The following is a 27,502-nucleotide window of genomic DNA, read 5'->3' on the forward strand; positions in this document are numbered from 1 at the left end:
TGGGTGATTTTCTCCTAGATTTAATCAAAGAAGCACCCTAATTTGCTGAAGTTTTAAAAAGTTCTATAACTTTGGGAGGGGAGCATCCTTCCATTGCTCTGAGAAAGCCCGTGCTCTCTAGTAAAGCAAAGGAAGTTACTCAGAATGTTAACAGAATTTATCTCTAGGGAATGGACATACAAGGGATTCTTTTTTCCTGCTTTTCTGTATTTTGTAGATTTTCACTTAACAGCAAGTATTACTCTTAGAATGGAAAACTTTATTTTCACAAATGTATATTATGAGCCCCCAAAAGTCTCCATATGCAGATTGATAAAATAACGCAAAATTAATCAGAGCCTGAGGCTCCTGTGACTATGTTAAATCCAATATTCAGAGCATTGGCTATATTTAGAAAGATTTTTTCTCTCAGTTTAGGGGGAACATTAGCCCTAGACTAAACGCTGCTCTGGTCTCACCTAACGAAACATAAATAATACTTGAAGCGGTCAAAATGTTTCCAACCCATTGAACCATATCCCGGAATAAAGCTCAAGAATATTTCTAGGAATGCAATTGTATCCCATCCCCCAAAGGAGAAAATTTACAATATCTAATACGATTGGTCCAGTATCCAGTAAAAGTTCATGTGTATGCAAAGAAGTAGAAAAACGTGACCCTTAATGAGAAGGAAATGCTACCAACTGACATTAACCCAGAATGTACATTGATAGAATTAGTAGAAAAGTACATGAAGAACAACTATAACTGTATTCTGTATGTTTAGGAAACTATAGGAAATATTGAATACGTTAAATACAAATATAAAAGATGTTTTAAAAAAAAAGGCCAATATTGAACTTCTAGAAAAGAGAACAATAACGTCTGAGATGAAAAAATCTACTGTATGGGATTAACAGCTGAACAGACATTGCAGAAGGAAAAAAAATCAGTGAACCCGAAGCTCTCACTACAGAGGCTATCCAAAACGAAACACAGAAAGAAAGAATAAAGAAAATAAATAGAGAGGTGCCTGGGTGGCTCAGTCAGTTGAGCGTCCGACTTCGGCTCAGGTCATGATCTCACGGTTCATGGGTTCAAGCCCTGCTTGAACAAGTCGGGCTCTGTGCTGACAGCTCAGAGCCTGGAACCTGCTTCGGTTTCTCTGTCTCCCTCTCTGTCTCTGCTCCTCCCTTGCTTGTGCTCTCTCTCAAAAATAAATAAACGTTAAAAAATAATAAGAAAATAAAATCTTAAAAGAAAAAAGAAAACTATCCAAAGCACATCATAACCAAATTGCTTAAAACCACTAATAAAGAGCAAATTCTTAATAAAACTAAGCAAAAATTAAAGTCCTGGTAATTCTTTTTTTAATTTTTTTAATGTTTATTTATTTTTTTGAGAGAGAGAGAGTGTGAGCAGGGGAGAAGCAGAGAGACAGGGAGACACAGAATCCGAAGCGGGCTCCAGGCTTTGTCAGCACAGAACCTGACTTGGGGCTCAAACTTGCAAACTGCGAGATCATGACCTGAGCTGAAGTCAGACGCTCAACTGACTTGATTGACACTCAACTAGGATAAAATTGAACCACTAATAATATTCAATTAATGCAGATGAAGGCAGAAAAAGGAAAAATGGAACAAAGAACAAATGATACAGATAAAAAATAGCAAATGATAGACTCAAACCTAACCCTATCAGGGATCACATTATATGCAGTTGTCTAAATATCCCAAAGTTGAGCCACCCAGGGGCCCCAAAAGGGAACAAATCCTAAAGGCAGTAGGAGATAAAAGACACATTACATGCAGGAGAACCAAAGAGTTGACAGCAGATTTTTCTGTAGAAACCACGCAAGCCAGGGATGCCTGGGTGGCTCAGCCAGTGGAGTGACTGACTCTTGATTTCAGCTCAGGTTATGATCCCTGGGTCGAGCCCTGCATTGGGCTCCTCACTGGGTGTGGAGTCTGCTTGGGATTCTCTTTCTCTCTCTCTCTCTCCCACTGTTCCTCTCCCCTGCCTTGTGCTCTCTCTCTCTTTCAAGAAAGAAGGAAAGAAAGAAAGAAAGAAAGAAAGAAAGAAAGAAAGAAAGAAAGAAAGAAAGAAAGAAAAGAAGCCATGCAAACCAAAAGAGAGTGGAGCAACCTCTTTGAAATATTGAAAACTGCCAAACCTAGATTCTACTTAGCGAAAGCATCTTTCAAAACCAAAGATGAAATACAGACTTTTTTTGGACACAAAAAATCTGGAAGACCTACACTACAAGAAATGTTCAAGGAAGTCATTCGAGCAGAAGGAAAGTGATTCCAGATAGAAACATAGATCTACACCTAGGAGTGAAAAGCAATAGAAACACAATGCGGATAAATAAAGAACAATAAAATAAAGAAAATAAAATAAAGAAAATAAATTTTGTTCTTTTTATTTAAATCTTCTTAAAGATAATTAACTTGTTTAAAGTAAAAAACATAGTAGCAATACATTTGAGGGCTTCTAATATACATAGAAGTAAAACGTATGATCACAGCATGAAGATTTTAAGGGAAGATATACAAGTATACAGGTGTAAGGTTCTTATATTATACATGAAGCCACACAATATTACTTGAAGGTAGACTGTGATAAGTTAAATATGTATATTATAAACCCAACAGCAACCACTAAAACAACCCAATGAAGAGTTGTAGCTAACAATCCAACAAAAAGGATAAAGTTGCATCACTAATAATACTTAATGCAGAAGAAGGCAGAAAAAGGAAAAATGGAACAAAGAGCAAACGATACAGATAAGAAATAGCAAATGATAGACTCAAACCTAACCCTAACAGTGATCACATTATATGCAGTGGTCTAAATATCCCAAATAAAGGTGAGAGATTTTTAGAGAGAAAAAAACAAGACAAAACCAAGATCAAATTATACACCACCTACAAGAAAACCGCTTTATTTATTTATTTTTAATTAATTAATTACTTAATTAAAGATGATTTATTGTCAAGTTGGCTAACGTACAGGGTACACAGTGAGCTCTCGGTTTGGGGTGTAGATTTCCGTGAGTCATCGCTTATATACAACACCCAGTGCTCACCCCAACAAGTGCCATCCTCAATGCCCATCACCCATTTTCCCCTCTCCACCCCCTCCATCAACCCTCAGTTTGTTCTCCGTATTAAGAGTCTCTTATGGTTTGCCTCCTAAGTGAAGAAAGTCAATCAGAGAAAGACATATCGTATGTTTTCATTCATATGTGCAACTTGAGAAACTTAACAGAAGACCACGGGGGAAGGGAAGGGGAAAAAGAGTTACAAAAAGAAACCCACTTTAAATATAAAGATACAAATATGTTAAAAATAAAAGGATAGAAAAAAGAAGACTTACCATGTAACACTATTCTAAAGAAAGCCCTAATGGCAATAGTAATATTAGACAAATGGCAACAATAATATTAGACAAAGCAAATTTCAGAGCAAAAGTATCACCAGGCACAAAGAGTGCCATTTCATAAAGAATGAATGTGTCCATTCATCAGGAAGACATAACAAAGCTAAGTATTAAGAATCTAAGAACAGAGCATCAATATACATAAGCAAAATTAACAGAATGCAAAGAGAAATTGACAAAGCTATAATTGTAGTTAGAGTTTTCTTTTTCTTTTCTTTTCTTTTTTTTTAAGACTTTATTTTATTTTACTTCAAGTAATCTCTGTACACTCAACGTGGGGCTTGAACTTACAACTCTGAGATCAAGGGTCGCACGCTCTTCCAATTGAGGCAGCCAGGTACCACCATAGTTGGAGTTTTTAATACCCCTGTCTCCATAATTGATAGAACAAGTGGACAAAAAATCAGTAATGATTTAGAAGATTTGAACAACACTATCAACCAACTTGACCTTATTGACATTTATAAAATAATCTTTCCAACCACAGCAGAACACATTGTTTTTAAGTGCGCATGGACCATTTGCCAAGGCAGACCTTCTTTGGGATCATAAAACAAGTCTCAAAAGTTTTTAAAGGAATCAAATCATGCGAAGTGTGTTCTCTCACCACAAAGCAATTAAGTTAGAAATAAATGAGAGGTATCTAGAAAATCCCCCAAATATCTGGAAATGAAATAACACACCTCTAAATAGTCCAGGGGTCAAAGGAGAAATCAAGAGTTAAATCATTAAGTATTTCGAACTGAATAAAAACATAACATATTAACATTTGTGGAATGTTGCTAAAGCAGCAGGTGGATGGAAATTTATAGCATTGTAACACCAGTATTAAAACAGAAGTTCTCAAATCAATGACCTCAGCTTCTACCGTAAGAATCTAATGAAATAAGGGCAAATGAAGCCCAAAGCAAGCAAAGAAAAGAAATAAAGATCAGAGTAGAAATCAATGAAATAAGATCAGACAAACCGTATTGCAAATCAATAAAACTAAAAGATACGTGAATATAAAACAAGCATATGAGATCATTTTCAACATCATTGGCCATTAGGAAAGGCAAATTAAAACCACAGTGAAATATAACTATATAGCTATCGAAACATCTTAAATTAAAAAGACTGAACAAAACTAGTGTGGATGAGGAGAGGGAGGAACTGAATTCTCAGACGCTGCTGGTGGAGACATAAATAGTACAAACATTTTCAGAAATTCGTTAATCACACGTTTACCATTTGACTCAGCCATTCTATCGCTGAGAAAAGTGGAAGTCTATGTTCATGCAAAGACTTTTGCATTACTGTTTATAGCAACGTTATTTTTAATACCCCCAAATTAGAAACAACCTTTATCCATAAGGAGATGAATGGATAAACAGACTATGAGATGCCTACACAGTGGAAAACTACATAGCAACAAAAAGGGATGAATTCTTGGTACGTGCAGCAACATGCATGAATCTTAAAGTAATTACTGAGCTGAGTTAAAGAAGCCAGCTCACGCTCCCCAGAAGCAACACCTACCGTGTCTTTCGATTTTCGCAAAAGTCTAGAAAATGAGAACCAATCTCTGGTGACAGCGGGCGGGTTAGCGGTTGTCTGGGAATGGAGACCTGGTTGGAGAGAGCCAGGAGCATGGTCTTACAAGAAGGCACAAGAAAATTTTTGGGGGTGACCAATATGTTCATCTTGATTGTGGGGATGGTTTCACAGGTGTATACATAGGTCAGAACACCAAATTGGGCACTTAAAAAATGTGTCATTTATTATATGCCAGTTATGGCTCCATAAAGCTGTTGAAAATCAAAAATGACCTGAAGTCTGAGACCAAAACAAAACAAAACCAAAAAAAATCAATCAAACAAACCAGAAAACCCTCCTTCAGATCAGTATCAATACAATAAATCTCCATGATCGTTTTTTTTAAAAAGAGGAAGTTGCCAAACATATTTAATAACCATTTGGGCAAGAAAAAGGGAACATAAGACTGTATGTTCACACTTACCCCTATTTGCATAAAGAAATAGCCGCACTGTTTTTGCATAAAGACCTACTAGAAGGTCCTAGAAACGCACAAAGGGAAGTCGTAGTAGTGGTTATCTGGGTGGGGCAGGGAAAAAGGAATATGGGAATGGGAGTGTGGGACAGGGCTAGGAGCAAAGATTCCTCACTGTCTTAACTGAGTAGTTTTTATTTTTTGAACTATGCAACTATTTTTACTATTTTATTTTTTCATTATTATTTTTATGTTTAGCTTTGAGGGAGAGAGTGAGAGAGCGCGTGAGCAGGGGAGGGGAGAGAGAGAGGGAGACAGGATCTGAGGTGAGCTCTGCACAGACAGTAGAGACTGTGAGATCAAGAGTCAGGCACCCCCGCTACACATATTTAATCTGAAATAAGGCATTAATCACGATCTCTGTCTTCCTCCTGAAAAATACAAGGCCTTTAGAATCCTTTGTTTCTGTACTGAGAGAATTGTGTTAAAAATCTCCAACTGTGCTCTGAGATTTGTCTCTTTCTCCTCTTATTTTTGTCATTTTGCGTTATGTATTTTGTTTATTTTATTTTTAAGTAAGTTCTACTCCCAGAGTGGGGCTTGAACTCACAGCTCTGAGATCAAGAGTCACATGCTCTACTGAGTCAGCTTTATGTATTTTGAAACTGTGTTATTACCCGCACGCAAAGTTAGGATTGTTATGTTGTCCTGTTTCATTGACCCTTTCATCACTGTGAAACCTTTAACCTTTAGGAATATTTTCTGTCTTATGCTCTACTTTGTCTGATATTAACATTGCCACTGCAGCTTTCTTTTGGTTGCTATTTGCTTGTTGTATTTTTCCGTCCTTCTACTGTGTATATATTTGCATATTCATATTTACATTGTGTCTCTCATAAATAGATAGTTGCGTCTTTTTAAAACATCCTTCCAAAAAAGTCTGTATCTGTAAACTTTTTTTTTTAACGTTTATTTATTTATTTTTTCAAGAGAGCGCTAACAAGCAGGAGAGGGCCAGGAAGAAGGAGACAGAGGATCCGGAGCAGTCTTCGCTCAGTGAATGCAGAGCCCGATGCTCACAAACCCAGAAGCCGTGAGATCATGACCTGAGCCGAAATCAAGAGTTGGCCACTTAACCGACTGAGCCACCCAGGTGCCCCCAAAAAGTCGGTATCTTAATTAGAATACTTAATTTATTTAGTTATGGATATAGTTGAGTTTGATTGCCATCTTGGAATTTCTTTTCTACTTGTCCTATATGTTGTTTTCTTATTCCAGTATTCCTTTGGATTCATGAAGTGTTTTCATTATTCCATTTATCTCCTTTACTAATCAAAAAAAAATTTTAATGTTTATTTATTTTTGAGAGCGACAGAGACACACCATGAGTGAGGGAGGCGTAGAGAGGGAGACATAGAATCTGAAGCAGGCTCCAGGCTCCATGCTGTCAGCACAGAGCCCGAGGCCCCTCAAGTGCCCCTCTCCTCTATTAATTTTTAGTTATACCTTCTTTGCATTATTATTTTATATTTTTAAATTTTTTAAAAATGTTTTTGTTTATTTTTGAGACAGAGAGAGACAGAGCACGAGCAGGGGAGGGGCAGAGAGAGAGGGAGACACAGAATCCGAAGCAGGCTCCAGGTTCCGAGCTGTCAGCACAGAGCCCGACGTGGGACTCGAACTCACAGACCGTGAGATCATGACCTGAGCGGAAGTAGGATGCTTAACCGGCTGAGCCACCCAGGTGCTCCTGCATTATTATTTTAAAAGTTTCTTCTACCTTAAATTAGTTCTTTACCACTTTGTGAACAGTTTATCTCCATTTACCATTTTGCTTTTTGCATTTTTTAGTCCTATACTTTTAACATGTTATAAACTGCACACGATATAGTTATTATTGCTTTAAATGATTACAATCCATACTCTTTTATATGTATCCACATATTTAACCCTTCCAACGCTCTTCATTCCTTTTTACAGTTCTGAACTTCCCCCTAGAGTAATTTTCCTTCAGCCTGAAGAATTTTCTTTTTATTATTTTTTTAAAAGATTTTATTTCTAAGCAATCTCCACACCCAACATGGGGCTGGAACTCACAACCCGAGATCAAGTGTTGCACACTTTACCAATTGAGCCCGCCAGGCACCCCAGCCTAAAGAACTTTCTTTAATATTTCTTGTAGAGTGAAGTGTAGGTAATGAATTCTCTTAATTTGTTAAAAATCTTTATTTCATCTTTATTTTTAGAGGATATTTTCACTGGTTACAGAATTTCAGGTCAGCAGATTTTTCACTTCTTTCAGAACTTAAAAGATATCACCCTTTGGTCTTCGGGTCTCCAGAAGTTCTGTTAAAAAGTCAGCAATAAGTGTTATTGTTGTTTTGCAAGTATGTGTCTTTTTTCTCTGGTTGCTTTTAAGCTTGGTTTTCTTCCTATTTTGCTTAGGGTTTTTTTTTTTTTTTTTTATAATTTATTTTTGAGAGAGAGACAGAGAGACACAGACAGAGAGAGGAGTGTGAGCATGGGAGGGGCAGAGAGAGAGGGAGACACAGAATCTGAAACAGGCTCCAGGCACAGAGCCCGACGTGGGGCTCAAACCCACAAACCGTGAGATCATGACCTGAGTTAATGTCAGATGCTTAACCAACTGAGCCACCCAAGAGCCCCTATTTTGCTTAGGGTTGCTAAGCCTCTTGAATCTTAGAGTTGCTATTTTTCACGTTTTGGGAAATTCTCAGTCGTCGTGTCTTCAAATATTCTCGTCTCTTCTCTCTCTCTTGGACTCCTATACACGTATGTTAGGCCATTAGACTATGCTCTACATGTCTTGAATGCTCTCTTTGGTCTTTTCTATGTTTTTCTCTATGTACTTCATTCTTGAAGATCTTGTGTTTACTGTCTTTCAGTAATATAATCTTAGCTTGTGTTATGTCCAGTCTGTTGATACACATGTCCAGTGAGTGTTCAGTTTCCAGTCCTAGAATGTCCGTTTGATTCTTTTTCTATTATAATTCTCTTTTGAAATTACCCATTTTTTCATTACTTTTTTCCCTCTTTTAGTCCACTTTCTTAAATATATTTATAATAGTTTTTTTTTTTTTTTTAAGTCTTTCACTGCTAATTACAACACCTGGATCATCTCTGGGACAGCTTCTATTGTATACTCTTTTTTCCCTTAATTGTCAAACATTTTTCCTGTCTCTTCAAATGCCTTGTGGTTTTTATTATTTATTTTATTTATTTATTTTTTAACAGTTATTTATTTTTGAGAGACAGAGAGAGGCAGAGCATGAGCAGGGGAGGGAGAGAGAGAGAGAGAGAGAGAGATACAGAATCCGAAGTGGGCTCCAGGCTCTGAGCTGTCAGCACAGAGCCCGACGTGGGGCTCGAACTCACGAACTGCAAGACCATGACCTGAGCTGAAGTCGGAAGCTCAGCTGACTGAGCCACCCAGGCGCCCCTGCCTTGTGATTTTTAAAAATTATGTGCTGGAGGTGGTGCCTGCGTGGCTTAGTCAGTTAAGCGTTCAGCTCTTGGTTTTGGCTCAGGTCTCACAGTTTTGTGAGTTCGAGCCCTGCCTTGGGCTCTGCACTGACAGCAGGGAGACTGCTTAGGATTCTCTCTCTCCCTCTCTCTCTGTGCCCCTCCCCCCCCACACACTGTGTCTCTCTCAAAAGAAACTTTTTAAAAATTTATAAAAAATGTAAATTAAAAAATAAAAATCATATGCTGGAGGTTGTGCAAAAAAGAGAAACTGAAGTCAATGTTATTTCTTCCTACATAGGATACATACTTCTGATTCGGCAAAAAAGTGAGGGACAGATCATTCCTAACTGTATTAGAAATTGAGCTGTGTTGTGGCTTTAGCTAGACTTAGTCCATCTCTGGCTCCAAATGTCTCAAGGGCAAGGTCTTTTGTATGCTTATTAAAGGCCCCTTCCTCTCGTGGACTTTGTGTCTAGACAAAGGTACTTTGAGACTTGGGAGATTTCATTTTGCCTTTGTAGACCAATCCCTAACCTCCTGAGTGACCCTGGCACTCAGTGTCTCTGAGAGGAAACCAGTCAACCTACCAGCTTAAGTGGCCATCAAAAGCTTCATTAGTTTTGTTTTTTCCTGGCAGAGTCCCTCTGCCTAAGAAAAGCTTGATTCCAAATTCAGCAAATAACCCTGAAGGAAAAAAAAAAAAAAGGCCAATAACCTCAACTCACCTAGGAAGGTATGAATTTATAGATTTTCCATGCTTCGTTTTTGTGTTTGTTTTTTAACTTATTTGTTGAAGAAACTGGCTCATTTGTCCTGTTGAGTTTAAAAAAAAAATTTTTTTTTAACATTTATTTATTTTTGAGACGGGAGAGACAGAGCATGAACTGGGGAGGGTCAGAGAGAGGGAGACAGAGAATCTGAAACAGGCTCCAGGCTCTGAGCTGTCAGCACAGAGCCTGACGCAGGGCTCAAACTCACGGACCACAAGATCATGACCTGAGCCAAAGTCCGCCGCTTAACCGACTGAGCCACCCAGGCGCCCCTGTCCTGTTGAGTTTTTAGATTCCACTGATTGCCTCTACTTAGTGTCATTTAACATGTTCTTCTGACCCCTGTATTTCCTATAATCTGGTAGTGAGACCCACAGGGTTGACAATATTCAGGTTCAATTTTTTTTGGGCAAGATTATTTCATAGGTTGTGAAACCTCTTTTATCATATAATTCCTATGTATTCTTTTTTCAAATACACTTTTTTTTTTTTTTTGAGAGAGAGAGAGAGAGAGTGCATGCACAAGGAGGGGAGGGGCACAAATAGAGAATCTTAAGCAGGCTCCACGCTCAGTGTGGAGCCCAATGCAGGGCTCGATCTTACAACTGTGAGATCATGACCCGAGCTGAAATCAAGAGTCAGACGCTCAACCAACTGAGCTAGCCAGGCGTCCCTCAAACAAACGTTTTAATTGAAGAATAGTTGGAAATTTCTACATATTCTTTTTTTTTTTAATTTTTTTTTAACGTTTATTTATTTTTGAGACAGAGAGAGACAGAGCATGAACGGGGGAGGGTCAGAGAGAGGGAGACACAGAATCCGAAACAGGCTCCAGGCTCTGAGTTGTCAGCACAGAGCCCGACGTGGGGCTCGAACTCACGGACCGCGAGATCATGCCGTGAGCTGAAGTCGGCCACTTAACCGACTGAGCCACCCAGGCGCCCCAATTTCTACATATTCTTTTTTTTTTTTTTTTTTTTTTAAATTTTTTTTTTCAACATTTTTTATTTATTTTTGGGACAGAGAGAGACAGAGCATGAACGGGGGAGGGGCAGAGAGAGAGGGAGACACAGAATCGGAAACAGGCTCCAGGCTCCGAGCCATCAGCCCAGAGCCTGACGCGGGGCTCGAACTCACGGACCGCGAGATCGTGACCTGGCTGAAGTCGGACGCTTAACCGACTGCGCCACCCAGGCGCCCCCCAATTTCTACATATTCTTAATGCCCAGCTCCAATATCATTTCTTCTCGGTAACTGTTTCCCCGGATCTACACTCTTTCTAACCCCTCCTCTCATCTACATTTCCATTAATACTGTACCTCTCACTGTCACCTTTTCATTTAGGAGTCTGTGACGCTCCCTCCTGCAATGCCTGTTTGTAGTTTGGGAGCTGTATGAGGGCAGAAATCATACTTTATTCACTATTTTATCCTCAGACCATGATGTCTTAGTTCAATTGGGTGCCTATAACAAGATACTGCAGGCTACTGCCTTATAAACAACAGAAATTTATTTCTCCCGGCTCTGGAGGCTGGGAAGTCCAAGACCAGAGTGCTGGCAGATTTGGCATCTAGTGAGAACCCGCTTCCTGATTCACAGATGATCATCTTCTTGCTTTGGAAGGCAGGAGGGGGTGGAAAGTAGGAGGGCTGTCTCTGAGGCCTTTTATAAGGACACGAATCCCATTAGTAATGAATAATAAGGGTGACCTAATCACCTCCCAATGGCCCCACCTTCTAATACCTCCACCTTGGGGATTATCATTTAAACATACAATATTGGGGGGGATATATTCAGACCAGAGCATTCCACTTCTGCCCCCCCAAGTTCTTGTCTTTCTCACATGTCATGAACCCGAAGGTCTAAGTCCAATGTCTCATCTACATATCGTCAAAATCAGATATGTATGAGACTCACGTTACAATTTGTTAGGCTTTGCGATATTTAACATATTTAGACACAGATAACCTAATGTTACCTATTTTGACCAGTTTCTTTTCCAGACCTACTGTTCTGCAGGTCTAGTGATCCTACTTAGTTCTTCATATTTAAAAATCACACCGCAAGCCCCATTTACTATAGAACATGAGCTGCTTTGAGGTTTGTTTTTCTTTTTTCGGTAATGGAGAAAAATTTGTGCTAAGACACTTTCAGATCCGATCTGTACTGGTTTTTCAGTTTTTAGCATTTTTCTCCAGTCTCTCATTGATGATAAAGGCTGCGATGATGACCATGCTATGAAAAGTGGGCTAAGCAACCAAAACCGTAGTATTTTATAGAATTTGAAATATCTTAGAATTTCAGGTGATTCGCATTTTGGAAGAAGACTCAGCCCTTGAATTGTTACTTTATGTTTTCTTTAATGCTGTAGTAATTACAATCAATTAGCCATTTGTATTTATGTTATTACTTTGGGGAAGGCTGGATGTCATGGGTTTATAGTAGCATATTCTTTAAAGATAGCCTGTAGTCCAAGCATCTAGTTGGGTCTTTCTGATGTCATGCACCAATGCCAAGATTTAGCTACGTTGTAGTTGCAGCAGAAAGCACCAGTCTAAACTCTACCATTTGCTGGTCAAGTGTCAGAAGCCAACTCATTCTGTATTTAAAGGCCTTCCTCTGATGGGAATGCAGGAATAGAAGGCGGCTGGTGTGAGAGGGAGGCAGTCCACAGAAACTGGGCTCTCCAAATATTTCTAGTCGCCTGTTTTCAGTGTGAAATACTTTCTTGGTCTTGACAAATTACTGTGCCTGCCCTTGCCACCTTGACAATTCATTCTGGGTCTGACCCAGTTTCCGATTGAGCCCTTGGTGCCATAGCAATTACCATAAGGTTACACCTAGCTGTGTTCCTGGGTACTCAGATTTTGTACCTACCCATGGCCACCACTCTTGGTTTCCCATTTGTCTCTGCCCTCCTAGCATTCATTGGAACTTGCTTTAGGTCTAACTTCTACTCATCCTTCAGGTGCCAGGTCATAGGTCATTGCTGTAGGGAGAACTTCTTTGACACCTGAGGTAGGTTCAGGCCCTCCTAATGTATGCCTGTAGACTTTCTTATATTTTACCTTCAAGGTACTTATCACAATTTATAATCATTTTTGTCGTCTCTTCTGTTCATCTCATATCTTCAGCACCTGGGACAGTTCCTGGCACACAGTAGGAGTTCAATAAATGTATAATGTAAGCATGAACAAAGGAAGCCTGTGACTTGGGCTCCCACCTCTTTTAGGGTACAGTTGTATATGACCTCGGGCTAGTTACAAAACTTATCCGAGCCTCAGTTTATACGTGTAAAGTAGGGCTAATATTGTTCTATCTACTGCACTCTTTGGGGTGTGCGTGGAGCAGATGCTTAGTGAATGTTTGTAGACTGAGTGATTGCACGTCATCTCTGTGATAAGAGACATATTTTAATAAGAATTTCTTTAACCCAACAGATGAGAGAAGTTAAGTATCCAAGCAAGAGGAGTCTTGTTTATTGAGTGGAAAATAAAATTCAGGATTCCATAAACCTTTGCCCAGGGGTCTATATTTATCTTTTGCTTGTAGCTTAAGGTATTTTTTAACGGGGGAGGGGGAAATTTTTAAAATGGATTTGCACCAAACTAGTAATGACTGACTTTTCCAATTCCTAAGAGGTTGTGTCTGTCATAGACTCCAAGTTTGGTCCACCAAGAATACAGATTCTAGATTGCCTGTATCTTAAAAACTTGTAAGGACGAAACAGTGGTGAATATGAATCTGGATACCAAATAGAGCTCTATAGAGCTAACCTTCTCATCAGTTGGTACAGCTGACTAGTCTTCTGAAACAGTGGTAGGATTAGGAAAACATCCTGCTCTCGGAGTGATGACAAAAGTGTTTTCAGCGTAACAGTTCCTTAGATTATAAGCCTTGCAGGCTGGCTTAACTTAACCTATCTACTTCCCCATTTCCACCACCAGTGTAATGAAGATACCTTGCATATAAAATACAAATGCCACCCAGTTTTTCTTTTTCTTGCTTATATCTTCTTCACCATGTCCACCCACTTCTGGAATTTCTCCCACCCAACCTTTCTTTAGGCATATAGACTATAGAGAAGGGAAAGATGCAGGAAGTGTCCAAATGTAACTAGAGTTGTATATTTTATTTGAGTCTCATCTCTTTGGAGAAAGGGGAACGGAGATGAGAGGAGTAAGTTAGAGATGCTTGGACAAAACCCCCAGAGTACGGGGTGTGCAAAGAAGGAAATCCTTTACTAGAATATCTGCTGATGGTGAGATGAGGTAAGCCTAGATAGGGAATTCAGAGACAACTCTTGGTGTTTAGCATTGTGATCTGGGAGTGAGATCCGTGTTGAGCAAGGAAGAGGCCAGCAGATGAAGGAGTCCCAAATCGAGTATTGCTAGTTTGTGACTAGTCTAGATCTTCTGACCAAGTGACCCCATTTGGGTGGGAAGGTTTGCCAAGGGAATCTGACTCCTTATTCCCAGTTCATTTCCTAACAGTCTTCAGTATTATTGTCCTTGGGTGAATATGAATTCATATGTTGACGCCTCCTCTCAACTGACGGTGTCCCACGCCGAGCCTGAACTGGAGATCTGGGAAGTGTAGACGGATATAGAGACCAGTACTGCTGCCAAGGATAAGTGTGAGCCCTTGGCCTGGGTTTGAGCTCAGCCTCGGGCTCGGGCTCAGGCTCCAACTCAGGCTCTAACTCAGGCTCTAGCTCAGATTCAGGCTCTAGCTCTGACTCAGGCTCCATCCCATGAGTCAGGTCCAGCTCGAGATCTAGTCCAGTCTCTTGTTCTGATTCCACTGTGGGCTCCAGCTCCAGGTCTAGCTCCAACTCCTCCTTTGTTATCGGTTCCTGCATCACGATGTAGTCTGGATTTGCGTTTTTAGAGACTTCTAGAAGATTGCCGCTCATTTCATGTCTTGGCTCTCCATTCTAAAATACACACAATTAGATGGGTTAAAATTTACAACTTAATTTAGCTTTTGAACAGCCAAGGAATTTCAGAATACAAAAGGACTTAAGACACCAAGAAATCATGAGTTCCTGGCAAAATAGGAAATCTTCCTGGCCACATCTGCTTTTCATCTTTGCAACCTCTGGTTCCTCAGTTACTCACTATTCTTCAGGCTCTATCAATCCATAACTTCTGATTTCTTTGGCTTTTCTAGCTAGCCTGGGTTTCATGGTCAACCATTAAAACAGCAGTGGTCTTGATAGCATTCTGAAACATCTTGTCTTCTTGATCTTACTTGTCTTTCCAACCCCATGTGTGATTCTTGGCAGGGCATGTAAGGCCCTTCGTGACCTGACTTCTTGTCATCTTCTTTAGCTTTACCTGTGTCTGTGGTCCCCACCACTACTCTGGCCATAAAGTTAACTAAAGATGCCTGACTTCTGCTTACCTTTGCTCATGCTGTTCCCTGTGCCTGCCTCGTCCTTCTCCATCTTATCCACATACACTTATTCATCATTCCAGATTCAGATCAAAGACGATCAACCAGGATCTCAGCTTCCTTTGTGTTTCATCTATACTTCACTCACACTTCTGTCATAGTGCCAGTAATGTATTGCTTTTGTAATTTATAAATCTATTTCCCCTATTAGACTCTAAGCTCTTTGAGGTGGGGCAGTGCCTGGTTTTTGATATCCCCAGTACCAGTGACTGAGCCTATCACCTAGCAGATGCCGCATAGGCTTGGTCAATCAGTTTTACAGCAGCATTCCATAGAATTATCAACTTTCACCTCTCCTGAAATAGTTTTCTCTCTTCTGTCACACAATACTCTTTGGCTTTTCCTCTTTCCTCCCTGGTTGCTTCTTTCTGGTCTCCTTGTTGTCTCCTCTATTTCTTTTGGATTTCTAAATGTTGGCAAGCCTCAGGGCTTCTCTTCTGCATCTACACTCCTTCCATAGGCAATTTTATTTAGTCCCATAATTTTCATTATCATCTATGTGCCAGTGACTTTTTGATCATAACCTTTCCCCTGATCTGTTTGTTCAGGTACCCACTGCCATTCTGACATTTCCCCTTGGACGTTTAACAGGCATCTTGAATGCAATACATCTGTAGTAGAACTTGCTCCTCTCCTAGGCTTCCCTAGTGTAAATGCTAGAAAAAAATTTGACATATTCAATACGAAGTCTTAATGTAAGTCCTGATAAGAATGTTAGTAAACTAGAAAAATCCTTTTTTTAAAAAAACACAGTAAATATAATGTCTGTCTTAAGCCAACTGTTACCACCTTACTAGAAATGCATAAGAAGTTTGTCTCGTAAAATTCAGGAGTAAGACAAGACCACCCACTAGTACTTACATTGTTCTGGGAGATGTAGCTCATGCTATAATATATGATACTGAGATAAGAATTTTGACAACTGGAAAATAAGGTATTTATATTATTTGTAGAAAATATTTTTTTTTCAATCTGGAAAGCTCAAGAGAATTACCAATGAAACCTCTTGGGTCTGGTAAAAGGATTCACAAATGTAGCCAAATAATTTTATGCAAATCAATAGGTTTATCACAGGCTGGCAATTGCCAGGTAGAAAATATAATTAAAAAAGAATGTTAATTTCAAAAAGCAATACATATGTAAAACAAAGTATAAAGTATCTAGGATTTGTCTATACAAAGAAAGTCACAGGGACACCTGGGTGGCTCTGGATGGTTGAGTGTCTGACTCAGGTCATAATCTCACAGGTTCATAGGTTTGAGCCCCGCATCAGGCTCTTTGCACTGACAGAGCCTGTTTGGGATCCTCTCTCTCCCTCTCACTCTGCCTCTCCTGCGCATGCTCTCTCTCTCTCTCTCTCTCTCTCTCTCTCTCTCTCAATAAATAAATAAATAAACTTAAAAAAAAAAAGAAATTTAAAAAAAGGAAAGAAAGTCACAAAACCTTACTATGAATGCAACATTTAAAAGACTGAATGGGGTGCTTGAGTGGCTCAGTCCGTTAAGCCTCCGACTCCTGATTTCAGCTCAGGTCACCATCTCACAGCTTGTGAATTCCAAGCCCCGCATCAGGCTCTGTGCTGACAGTGTGGAGCCTGCTTGGGATGCTCTTTCTTTCCCTCTGTCTCTACCCCTCTGGAATTCACTATCTCTCAGAATAAATAAATAAACTTAAAAAAAAAGACTGAATAAATACAAAGACAGCTCATGTTCTTCAATAAGATGAACAAATACTGGAAAGATATCAATTCTCAATTTATTTTATATTTCTAATGCAATTGTAATGAGAATTCCAATGGGATTCTTTTGTGGGGGGACGCTAACAAAAGATTCAAAAATTTGCTTGGAGGAATAAATTGGTGAGAATGATTTAGCAAATTCTGAAGTAGACTTCAAACCAAACAGTAAATGTGTTATAAATCTATATTAAAGCTATTAACAACAATGAAACAAAAACTATGCTATAAATAGACTTCAGTTTTCATAATAATGTAATATTTCATGAAAATAGCATTTCAAATCAGCAGAGGAAAGAAAGCTTATTCAATAGATGAGTTTTCTCAGAATTGTTAGCTGTACAGATAAAAAATAAAAGATTATTCTTTAACCCCATACACTGAAATACATTTTACCTAGATTAAAAAGCATAATATATAAACACTTAAAACATTAAAATCTAGAAGAAAACATAAATGATTAGTTTACTTCCTAAGTGAGAATGACATTCTAAACAAAAGGCAAACAGAAAATAAGAAAGGTTAATATGGGAAAGGCAATGTAATATATAACGTAAATCTGTCAAGTGTATCATAATTTATAAATAAAACAGAGAAACTTTCACTAATAGAAAAGGCAGACTACATAATTCAGACCCACCCTCCTACTGAGGACAGCCAGGAGAGCTGGGTAAAATATTTTATTTTTATTTATTTTTTAAAGTTTATTTATTTATTTTGAGAGAGAGAGAGAGAGAGAGAGAGAGAGAAAGAGAGAGAGAGAGAGAGAGAGAGAGCACACAAGCACAGGAGGGGCAGAGAGAGAGGGAGAGTGAGAGAATCCCAAGTAGGCTCCACACTGTCACTGCAGAGCCTGATGTGAGACTCAAACTCATAAACCATGAGTTCATGACCTGAGCCAAAACCAAGAGTTGGACACTTAATTGACTAAGCCACCCAGGTGTCCCTGAATAAAATATTTTAAAACTTCTGCTTGAAGATACCATAAAGCTAACAAGATTATAATGAAGATTTGGAAAAGGTGAAAATCTATAGAGGTGAGTCTGGCATTTGGGGCCACTTTTGTAGAAGGTATTTGATGATCTCGAAGTGGCACATATATGCAGAGAACAGTGCTTTTGACAGCTTTGAGGGCTTAAGGTTGCCAAAATTGCATTCTAGGGTCTGCCAAGGGAGGGACTGTGGCATACCTTCCCAGAGACTGCAGCTGGGCTGTGGGTCATCTGGATGGCCTAGAACACCTTGAGTCCTAAAATCAGATCAGTTACCCTGGATTGCTAGTGCCTCCAGGGACTTGGCAAAACAATGAAGTTCTTTCCAGAAGAAAAACATCATCCTGGATCTCAGAGTATTTTTATAAACATTTTCTAAATACAATGTCTGGCACACACCCAAAGATTGCTGGGCACACTAGACTTTGATAGCAAAAAATGCACATTGAATCTCTAAGGCAGTGGTTCTCAAAGTGTAGTTTCTGTATTGTTAGCATCAGTATTACCCAGTACTTGTTGGCAATGCAAATTCTCAGACCCTACCCCAGACCCATTGAGTCAGAAATTTAGGGGAGATGGGGCTACAGAGAGGGCCCAGCAGTCTGTGTTTTAACAGCAGATTTTGGTGACTCAGACGCATACTAACGTTTGAGAACCACAGGAAATCTCCAAACATAAGCAGAGGGACCGCTGGCCAGACATGTTAAAAGAATGGTTACTCCAGGTGGGAATGGGCCTAAGAAGCTCTGAGATTTCTTCCAACTGAAAGGTTTTGTGACTCTATGATTTTATAGACGGGAGTGGACTATAGAGCAGAATAGAAAAAATATGTCCATTGAGGAAAAAGTTGCTCTGGATAAGCGGAGGCACATAACCTGTGAGAATTCTCAATAAGCAAGGGAAAGACATTACGTTAAAAAGAAGAAGAAAGAAAAAGGCCATGTTTTATAAGCTTGGATATCTTTTACTTCTTAAAGTTTTCAAAAAAAAATCCACCCTTTATTGCTCTGGTAATACTTCTCTTGTCATAAAAAATTCAAACATGATTAAAATGTAATAAGTCAAAGAATCAGGGATTTAATTAAAAAATAATTTCTAGGGGTGCCTGGGTGGCTCAGTTGGTTGAGCGTCCAACCTCAGCTCTGGTCATGATCTTACAGTTTGGTTCGTGAGTTCAACCCCGCGTTGGGATCTGTGCTGACAGCTCGGAGCCCTGAGCCTTCTTCAGATTCTATGTCTTCCTCTCTCTCTGCCTCCCCGCCCCCCGCTTGCACTCTGTCTCTCTCTCTCTCTCTCTCTCAAAAATATAGGTTAAAAAAATTAAAAAAAAATAATTTCTAGTTGTTAGATAATGTTTGGTGCCCATCTGTGTTTTAATTTCCTTTTCTTTGTGGGAGGGGGGCACATTTAACCTTCACAGACTCTGATTTAAAAACACTGAAGTAGGGGGGCACCTGGGTGGCTCAGTCAGTTAAGCTGCCGACTTCAGCTCAGGTCGTGATCTCATGGTTTGTGAGTTCAAGTCCCACATCAGGCTCTGTGCTGACAGCTTGGAGCCCGCTTCATATCCTGTGTCCTCCTTGCTCTCTGCCCTTCCCCCACTCATTCCCTCGCTCTCTCTCTCTCACTCTCTCTCTCTCAAAAATAAATAAACTTAAAAAAATAAAAATAAAATAAAAACACTGCAGTTGACCCGGGCCTTTACTTAGTATTAATAGACAGCTAAAAGTTCTGGCTTATGTATCATTCTCCTTTGCATTTTTCAGGTTGAGTAAATCTTATATATTACTCACAATGTAAATAATAGCCAAAATGTTAGACTGGCAGATCTTTACCTCTGTGAGTTCATTAGTTCTATTTTTCATCCCAAGGGTGGTGTAGGCATGGATTCTAAAGGTATAGCTGGTGGAGATATTTAAAATATTCAGGAATTTGGGATGGCACTGGCACTAATCAAGCTTGCTATAAAAGAATCCTTGAGACCTCTGCTGGGTTGGGTAACCCTCTCTTCAGTTGGGAAAGGGTCCTGAATACACCCAGATGCCACGGCAGTGGGGGAACTTGGGATTCAGGTCCACTGTTATTTACCAACTGATAAGGGAGCACTTCAACATCTCAAAGTCTGGCCCAGCCATACTCAAAAGCCTTTCCTGGACATTGCTCATCTCTACTTAATCAGGTGTCTCCCCACTGCTCGCCCCACACCGTGATGCTTCACATCATCCAACCTTGTCTCTTTCTGAGTAGGCTTCCCGTATCACTGTCTCGGATTCATCCACGCTTAACTCGGAGGACTCTGGAAACTTCCTTGACAAGGCAAATAGCACGGCATCGTGGAGGGTGAGGAACAGCTGGGCCTTGGTGATGCCAGCGTCAAAGAAATCATTCTTCTCAAATGCCTTGACCACAGAAGCTGCAAACCAAACCCAGAACATACACAGGGTCAGACGCCTGAGGAGGACAGCACCCAGGGTACAAACAGTCCTCTCATAGGGTGAAGGATACTCACTGTGACACCCTGAAAAGAGCACCAAAATGTTGACATTTTGGAAAGCGTTGCACATCTGTGGGGAGAGAGTAAATCAGCGTTAGTGATCTTCACACACACTACGAAAGAGCCTTCTAATTAGAGGAGTTTTAATACCCCTTTGGCCATTCACTTGTCTGGGTATATGTACCTCTGCATTCCAGTTCAGCTCTATAAACATTTGATGCGTGGACTTCCATATGCCAGGAAATGTCTAAAGTGCTAGGAATACAAAAGAGAATCAGATGGTCTCATGTGAGGTGGGGAGTGAGAGGGAGTGTTGCCCATGGTCTCTTGGGGGTGGGGGGTGGGAAACAGTTCCCATAAAGAGGTAATGCTTCTGGGGAGCCTGGGTGGCTCAGTTGTTTAAGTATCTGACTCTTGATTTAGGCTCGGGTCATGATCTCATGATTCACGAGATCGAGCCCAGTGTCAGGCTCTGTGCTAATAGTGTGGAGCCTACTTGGTATTCTCTCTCCCTCCCTCTCTCTCTGCCCCGCCCCTTCCAAATAAATACATAAACTTAAAAGAGAGAGAGAGAGAGAGAATGCTACTGAGGACAGTGCTAGAAGAGAGACAGGCATGGGTATGATGGGAACCCAATGGACAGCCTTCATGAACAGCCGTTCTTGGTATTATTGTTTAGTGTATGCATGTGACCCCCTTCTTCCTGGAGTTCGCTGAGCAGAGGAGGAAAACGAGGCTCAGAGCTGGTCAAGTGGTATTGTAGAGAATGGAATTCAGGAGTCCTGAAGGTCATATCTGGAACTTCTCTGCAAAGTTGCATTTAACTTTAGTAAAACAGCAGATGTTTAGGGGTAGCAGATCAGTAAACATCGGATACTGACCTCAGTTTACTTCAGCCAGTATATCTGCTCAGGTGCGATAACTTTTAAAGTCCATGTTAACCTTAACACTCTCAGATTGAATAGACTCCAACCCTGAGCATGGAGTTAAAATATCAAAAGACACAAATGAAACAGACTCTACTTGGGGCACTTAGGTGGCTCAGTTGATTGAGCATCCGACTCTTGACTTCAATCCAGGTCATGATCTCGTGGTCTTGAGATCAAGCCCCACATTGGGCTCCATGTGGGCATGGTGCCTGCTTGTGACTCTCTCTCTCTCTCTCTCTCTCTCTCTGCCCCTCTCCTCTGCCCATGCTCTCTCTCTTTCTCAACCAAACCAAACCAAACCAAAACAAAACCAAAACACAAAAACCTGATACTTCTTTTACTACCAAGAGGAAACAAGAAAATCATTCTTGATCATGGTCATTTGATAAAGAGCCACTATGGACATACTTTATTTGTTTGTTTGTTTGTTTGTTTGTTTATTGGCAGAGGGAGAGAGAAAGAGAGAGAGAGAGAGAGAGAGAGAGAGAGAGAGAGAGAGAGAATCTTAAGAAAGCTCCACACCCAGCATGAAGCTCCATGTGAGTCTCCATCTCACAACTATGAGATCCTGACCTGAGCTGAAATCAAGAGACGGACACTTAACCGACTGAGCCACCCAAGTGCCTCTGGACATTCTCTAAATGACAAGCAATGGGAGAGTGACATTTCATGAACTAGGAAGAAGCTTAAATTGCATGATTGTCTCTAATAAGAATGACTGCTGGGATTTTTTTCAGTAAATTTAAGTTTTCAAAGTTAAAGTAAACAAAAAATAATGATTTCCTCCAATTGGGCTGTCTAAAACAATTAGAGAACGGTGGGGCGCCTGGGGGCTCAGTCCGTTAAGTGTCCGACTTCGGCTCAGGTCATGATCTCACAGTCTGTGATTTCAAGCCCCACATCCAAGCCCCCGCTTTGGATCCTCTGTCCCCCTTCTCTCTCTCTTCCCCTCCCCTGCTTATGCTCTTTCTCAAAAACAAATAAATATTTAAATCTTTTTAAATTAATTAAAATTAAAATTAAGGTGAGAAAGTGCACCTCGAATCTCTGAAGGCTGTAAAGTAAAGGTGTCTACATTGCCTCTACATTGGGCTGGAGTAGAAAGTCATTAACACAGGCCAGGTGTGGATGGGTTATGCCAAGGACCAGAACACATGGTGCCTCCACAAAAAAAGGAAAGCAAGAGGGGAGAGACAGAATAGCACAACTCTTACTACAGAACAGGAAGAAGAATGGTATAAAGTCAGATGCTTTGAGTCCCCATGCTGGGCAGGCCGCTTACTCGCTGTGAGCCTAGAACTCCTAAGGGGGAATATGACTTGCCTCTCAGGGCTAGTGGGAGGATTAAATGAAATAGTGTATATGAATGTGCCCAACTCAGTCTGCCGTGTAGCAGGCATTTGATAATGTAGGTTTAATGACATCTAAAGCAGTAACTATCAAGTGAGAATGGGAGAAGAGAATGCACCCCAGCAGTACACCCTAAGATGGAGAAGCCCAAAAGTTGAGACATCACCAAGTAGAACTGAATCTGCAAATGGGGTGGAGAAGAGGATGTCTTGGATGGGAAAGCCCTTAACGTTCATCTCTTCCAAGTCTCGTTTTATTTATTTATTTTTTACATATTTATTTGTTTTTGGGAGAACACAAGCAAGAGGGGCAGAGAGAGGGGGACAGAGGATCTGAAGCGGGCTCTGCACTGACAGGCTGACAGCAGCGAGCCTGATGTGGGGCTCGAATTCATGAACCGCGAGATCGTGACCTGAATCCAATCAAAGTCGGATGCTCAACCGACTGAGCCACCCAGGTGCCCCCCCTCCAGGTCTCTCATTTTCTAGATGAGCAAACGAAGGCCCGGTGCAATTTAGTAAATTACCTCAGGTCTGATGGACAGTGAACAGTAGCAAACCCAGGACAGAGTACACACCCACAGAGTGCCAACCAGAGTTCTTTCTGCTACGAGAAGCTTCCTGTTGCCTCAAACCAAAGAGGAACTGGACTCACTTAAGACAGAATCATATTTCTTTAGGAATAAAGTTTGATAAAATAGGATAAAAGAATAGGATAAAATAGGAATAAAGTTTGATAAAAGAGGATAAAAGAAGGAAAGTCAACCAAAGGAGCAGGTCTCAAAAAACAAAACAAAACAAAACAAAACAAAACAAAACAAGTGGGTGCAGTCAGCGTCCAGGAAGTGGGTGTTCAGGATGTTTAAACCTGAGCCACCACCAAAAGGAGCAAGAGTGAGGCAGAGGGCTGTAAACTGAGATAAGCTGGCTGAAAGGCAGATACAGTACTTATAAGACATCAACAATAAAAACCGATACAGTTAGCTGTGCATCTAAACTGTCCATGCTGTATAAGAAGGAGAGGAATGAAAATTGTCAAGAGAAATCAGAGAGTAGGAGAGAAGCCGGGACTCAGGGTTACGGCTTCTGAAGGAAAAGTCTTCCCTGCCCTTTGCACCCAATGATGCAGGCAATGAGGAGGGAACTGGGGGAGATCCTGTAGGCTCCGGACTGGGCAGCCCCAGGCTTGCCAGGGCCATGTTATCATGTCTTCACATCTGAGGGTGTTTTACAATGTCTACCTCAGAGCAGATGAAGAGTGAGAATTCTTGGTGTGTTTTTTTTTTTTTCCTGTAGCATTCAGACCTATTGAAAAGATGTGCAGTGAACTCCCAGGAGATCCTGGGAGTTGCTGGGTATGGCACAGATTGCTGTTTTCCATTTTGGATTTTTTGAGAAGTAACATGCCTTGCTTACAGAGCCAACCCCAGTTCAAAAGACAGGGTTGGTTTCTTTCCTTTTCATTCCGGTTGACCTTAAACTATCTTTAGTGTCCAAGTTTCTAGTGGCCCTGGGGTCACATAGCAGCTGATCAGTGACTCAGAGGATTCGATCAGGGTCGGGGCTGGTGGGGGGGGGGTGCAGTGGTAGGAGGGGATCGGAGCTCTTGTGAAAGCCTGCTTAGTACTTACTTGTCTTAAGGACACTGAAGCCCGTGAATCCACGAAATGTACCATGGAGAAATCCAGGATGATGGTGTGGATGCTGGGTAGATGAGAGGTATCCGAGAAGGGAAGGAGTGACCTGTTCCTCTCTTGGGTTTCCACAGCGTCAGGCAGTGGCATCAAGCTGTTTCTACGGGGGTCATTAGAAACCCAAACTTTGTCCACGTCCTCGTAGTTTTGCCCTTGATTTCTGTAAGACGTGGAAGATACGATGTACGGTACTTCCTCATGGGACATGGATTGGCACATGTTCATGCTGTCGAAATGCGAGCAGCGGATCAGGTTAATGGAGGATGAGTCGCGGTCCTGTCTACTTTCAAATCGTTCTGTGTAGACAACCTGGGACAACAGAGTTAGGGGAGGACCGTGAGGAGGCTCGAGCAGGGGCTACAAGTACCTGCAATGATGCCATTTCTGTCTCCTGACTCACCTCCCTCTCCCTCAGGAAACCTCCCCACAGACCAGGTGCTTGGGTTTCGGTTGGACACCTCACTGTCACTTCACGCTCGTGACCGAAAAAGCCGCATTCGTCTTGCCATATCCTTGCCGCTCACGGCATTGCCCTCCCAACTTCCCTCTGCGTACCGAGGATGCTTTCATTGCCCTGTGAGCCAGACTTAAGATAATCTTTGGTTTATTCCTTCCCCTCATCCCTGGGCTCTAGTTTGTCTGGGTGCCTACTAAGAGTTTGTTTGAAGGGTTTCTTCCATCAGTCCCTTTTCTCAACACTTCCATCTTTCATCAGGCTTCCTTAAGAAGACAGAAATTACTCGCGCGGGCCTATTTTACCCTTTCACTCCTTTCATCCTAATAGGCCTGGAGAGCCTGTCGTGGCTTAAGGACAGTACCAAGCACCGGGAATACAATGGCAGGGAAGAGGTGAATGCCCACTTTGCAGTCACAGGTAATGACTACGCGTCCCACCTTCTACCTGGGGAGAGGGCACGTGTCCGTTCAAAGCATCAACAACAACAGAGATGGACAAAAACCATGAGGCACTTGCTAGAGTCGTACAGTCTGGGCGATATTGTGCTTATTATATTGCTTATAAAATAAAAATTTTAAATACAAAAATGGTGGGGGGCATCTGGGTGGCTCAGTCGGTTAAGCATCTGACTCTTGCTTTTTTTTTTTTAAACAATTTTTTAAAGTTTTAAAATTTACTTTAAGAGAGAGAGAGAGAGAGCAAGTGGGGTGGGGGCAGAGAGAGAGGGGAGAGAGTGAATCCCAAGCACACTCTGCACGGTCAGTGCAGAGCCCGATGCAGGGCTCGAACTCACCAATGGTGAGATCATGACCTGAGCCGAAATCAAGAGTCGGGCGCTTAACTGACTGAGCCACCCAGGCACCCCTAACTGACTCTTGCTTTCGGCTCATGAGCTCGTGATTCGTGGGTTCAAACCCTGCATCAGGCTCTGTGCTGACAGCACGGAGCCTGTCTGGGATTCTCTCCCTCTGCCCGTACCTCCCCCCACTCAAAATAAATAAATACACATTTAAACAAGTACAAAAACATTAAGGTAAAAACTGTACGAGGTAGTATATTTTGCATAACAGAAAAAAAGTGGTATGCACAGATAATAAGTTACGGTTCAAAGGACAGGGGTGTTCCTTAAGGCTTCAGAGTCACCGAGGCCAGGCCTCCGGAGGACAGGCACAGTGGGAGATGCAAGATCCTTCAGGCAGAAGGAGACCTCTGAGAGCCTCCCTTTTCTCTCCTTCATCCACTCTACGCTCTTGTCCTTCAGAGACTTTCATGATCCACTCGCGCTGTGTCTGCCTGAACTTACTTTCCAGGCCAAGCCTCTTGCTGTTGAGGACCTCATAGTTGTTTCTACCTCAGCGTCTTTGTTCAAGTCCGTCCAGACGGAGAGTCCTCTTTTTTCCTATCTGACCTAAATCCAAATTTCTCTCTCCTGCCTAGCTCAAGCCCATTGCTATTAAGAAGTTGTTTCCTGACTTCTTGAACTCATGCTGATCTCTCTTTAAAATTGTTAAAATCTTTACCTAGAGTTGTTAAAATCCAAAGACACAGTTTTGAACGTGACAATATACTGTGTGGAATGGTTTACTCTCCTACTTCATCAATTTTAAGGTGTCCCACTACTTTCTATATTATCAAGAAAGAAAAGAAATCACTGCAAATTAAACTGTGGCATGCCATCAGCTGTGCCCTGAATCCAAATTTCAGAGATGTGAAAAAACATGGAGCATAGGATTGACAAAATACAATAATAGCCGTGTAGGTCACATTAACAGAGAGTCATCTCCCTAGTTTGATTTACAATTCCATGAACTGGAGCGCCTGGCTGGCTCAGTGAGTGGAGTGTGCAACTCTTGATCTCGGGGTTGTGAGTTCGAGCCCCATGTTGGGTGCACAGATTACTCAAAAATAAAATCTTTTAAAAAAATTTCATGAATTGCTACAAAATAACTCTCGGAGTGGGTGTAGAGATGAAACAAAGTTGTCCGTGAACTGATCAATCTTAAGGTGGATGGTGGGTACACAGAGGCTCATTATACTTGTGTCTACTTTTGTCAATGTTTTGAAGGACAAATGTCCTTTTTAAAAAAGGACAACCTGGGGGCGCCTGGGTGGCTCCATCGGTTGAGCGTCCAACTCTTGATTTGGGCTCAGGTCATGATCTCACAGTTCGTGAGTTCCAGCCCCGCGTCGGGCTCTGCACTGACCCTGCGGAGCTTGTTTTGAATTCTCTGTCTCCCTTTCTCTCTGCCCCTTCCCTGCTCACGCTCACTCTCTCTTTCTCTCTCTCAAAATAAACATTAAAACAATTAAAAATGAATGAATGAATAAATAAATAAATAAATAAAATTAAAAAGGGCAGCCTGGATGAACCTTGAGGACATTATACTAAGTGAAGTAAGCCAGTCACAAAAAGACACATACCGTATGATTCCACTTAATGAGGTATCTGGAATAGTCAAATTCATAGAGACAGAAGGTAGAGTGGTGGTAGCCAGGGGCTGGGCAGGGGGTTGGGGGGGAGGAGGAAACGGGGAGCTCTTGTTTAATGGGTACAGAACTCCAGTTTTGCAAGATGAAAAAATTCTGGAGGTAGGTGGTAGTGATGCTTACACAACAATGGGAATATATTTAACACTACTGACTGTACACTTGAAAATAGTTACCATGGTAAGTTTTATGTTATATGTCTTTTTGCCACAAGAAAAAAGAAAAAGAAAACAGAGCTACTT

General features: G+C 41.1%; 1 protein-coding gene across 3 annotated transcripts in view; it reads right to left on the reverse strand.

Annotated features, from left to right (window-relative positions):
• Positions 1-13,777: 13,777 nt before the first annotated feature.
• Positions 13,778-27,502, reverse strand: part of SLC26A8 (solute carrier family 26 member 8) — an 86,098-nt gene continuing 72,373 nt past the window's right edge. For all 3 annotated transcript variants that reach the window (XM_058733703.1, XM_058733705.1, XM_058733704.1), the window contains 4 exons: positions 24,254-24,625; positions 20,360-20,414; positions 20,079-20,263; positions 13,778-14,602 (listed from right to left, as the gene is read on the reverse strand). In XM_058733703.1, the coding sequence (XP_058589686.1) occupies positions 14,153-14,602; positions 20,079-20,263; positions 20,360-20,414; positions 24,254-24,625 (1,062 nt within the window). In that variant the 3' untranslated portion in view covers positions 13,778-14,152. The remainder of the gene's footprint in view (positions 14,603-20,078; positions 20,264-20,359; positions 20,415-24,253; positions 24,626-27,502) is intronic.

The sequence above is a fragment of the Neofelis nebulosa genome, chromosome 6 (assembly GCF_028018385.1).
Source record: "Neofelis nebulosa isolate mNeoNeb1 chromosome 6, mNeoNeb1.pri, whole genome shotgun sequence".
Lineage (NCBI taxonomy): Eukaryota > Metazoa > Chordata > Mammalia > Carnivora > Felidae > Neofelis > Neofelis nebulosa.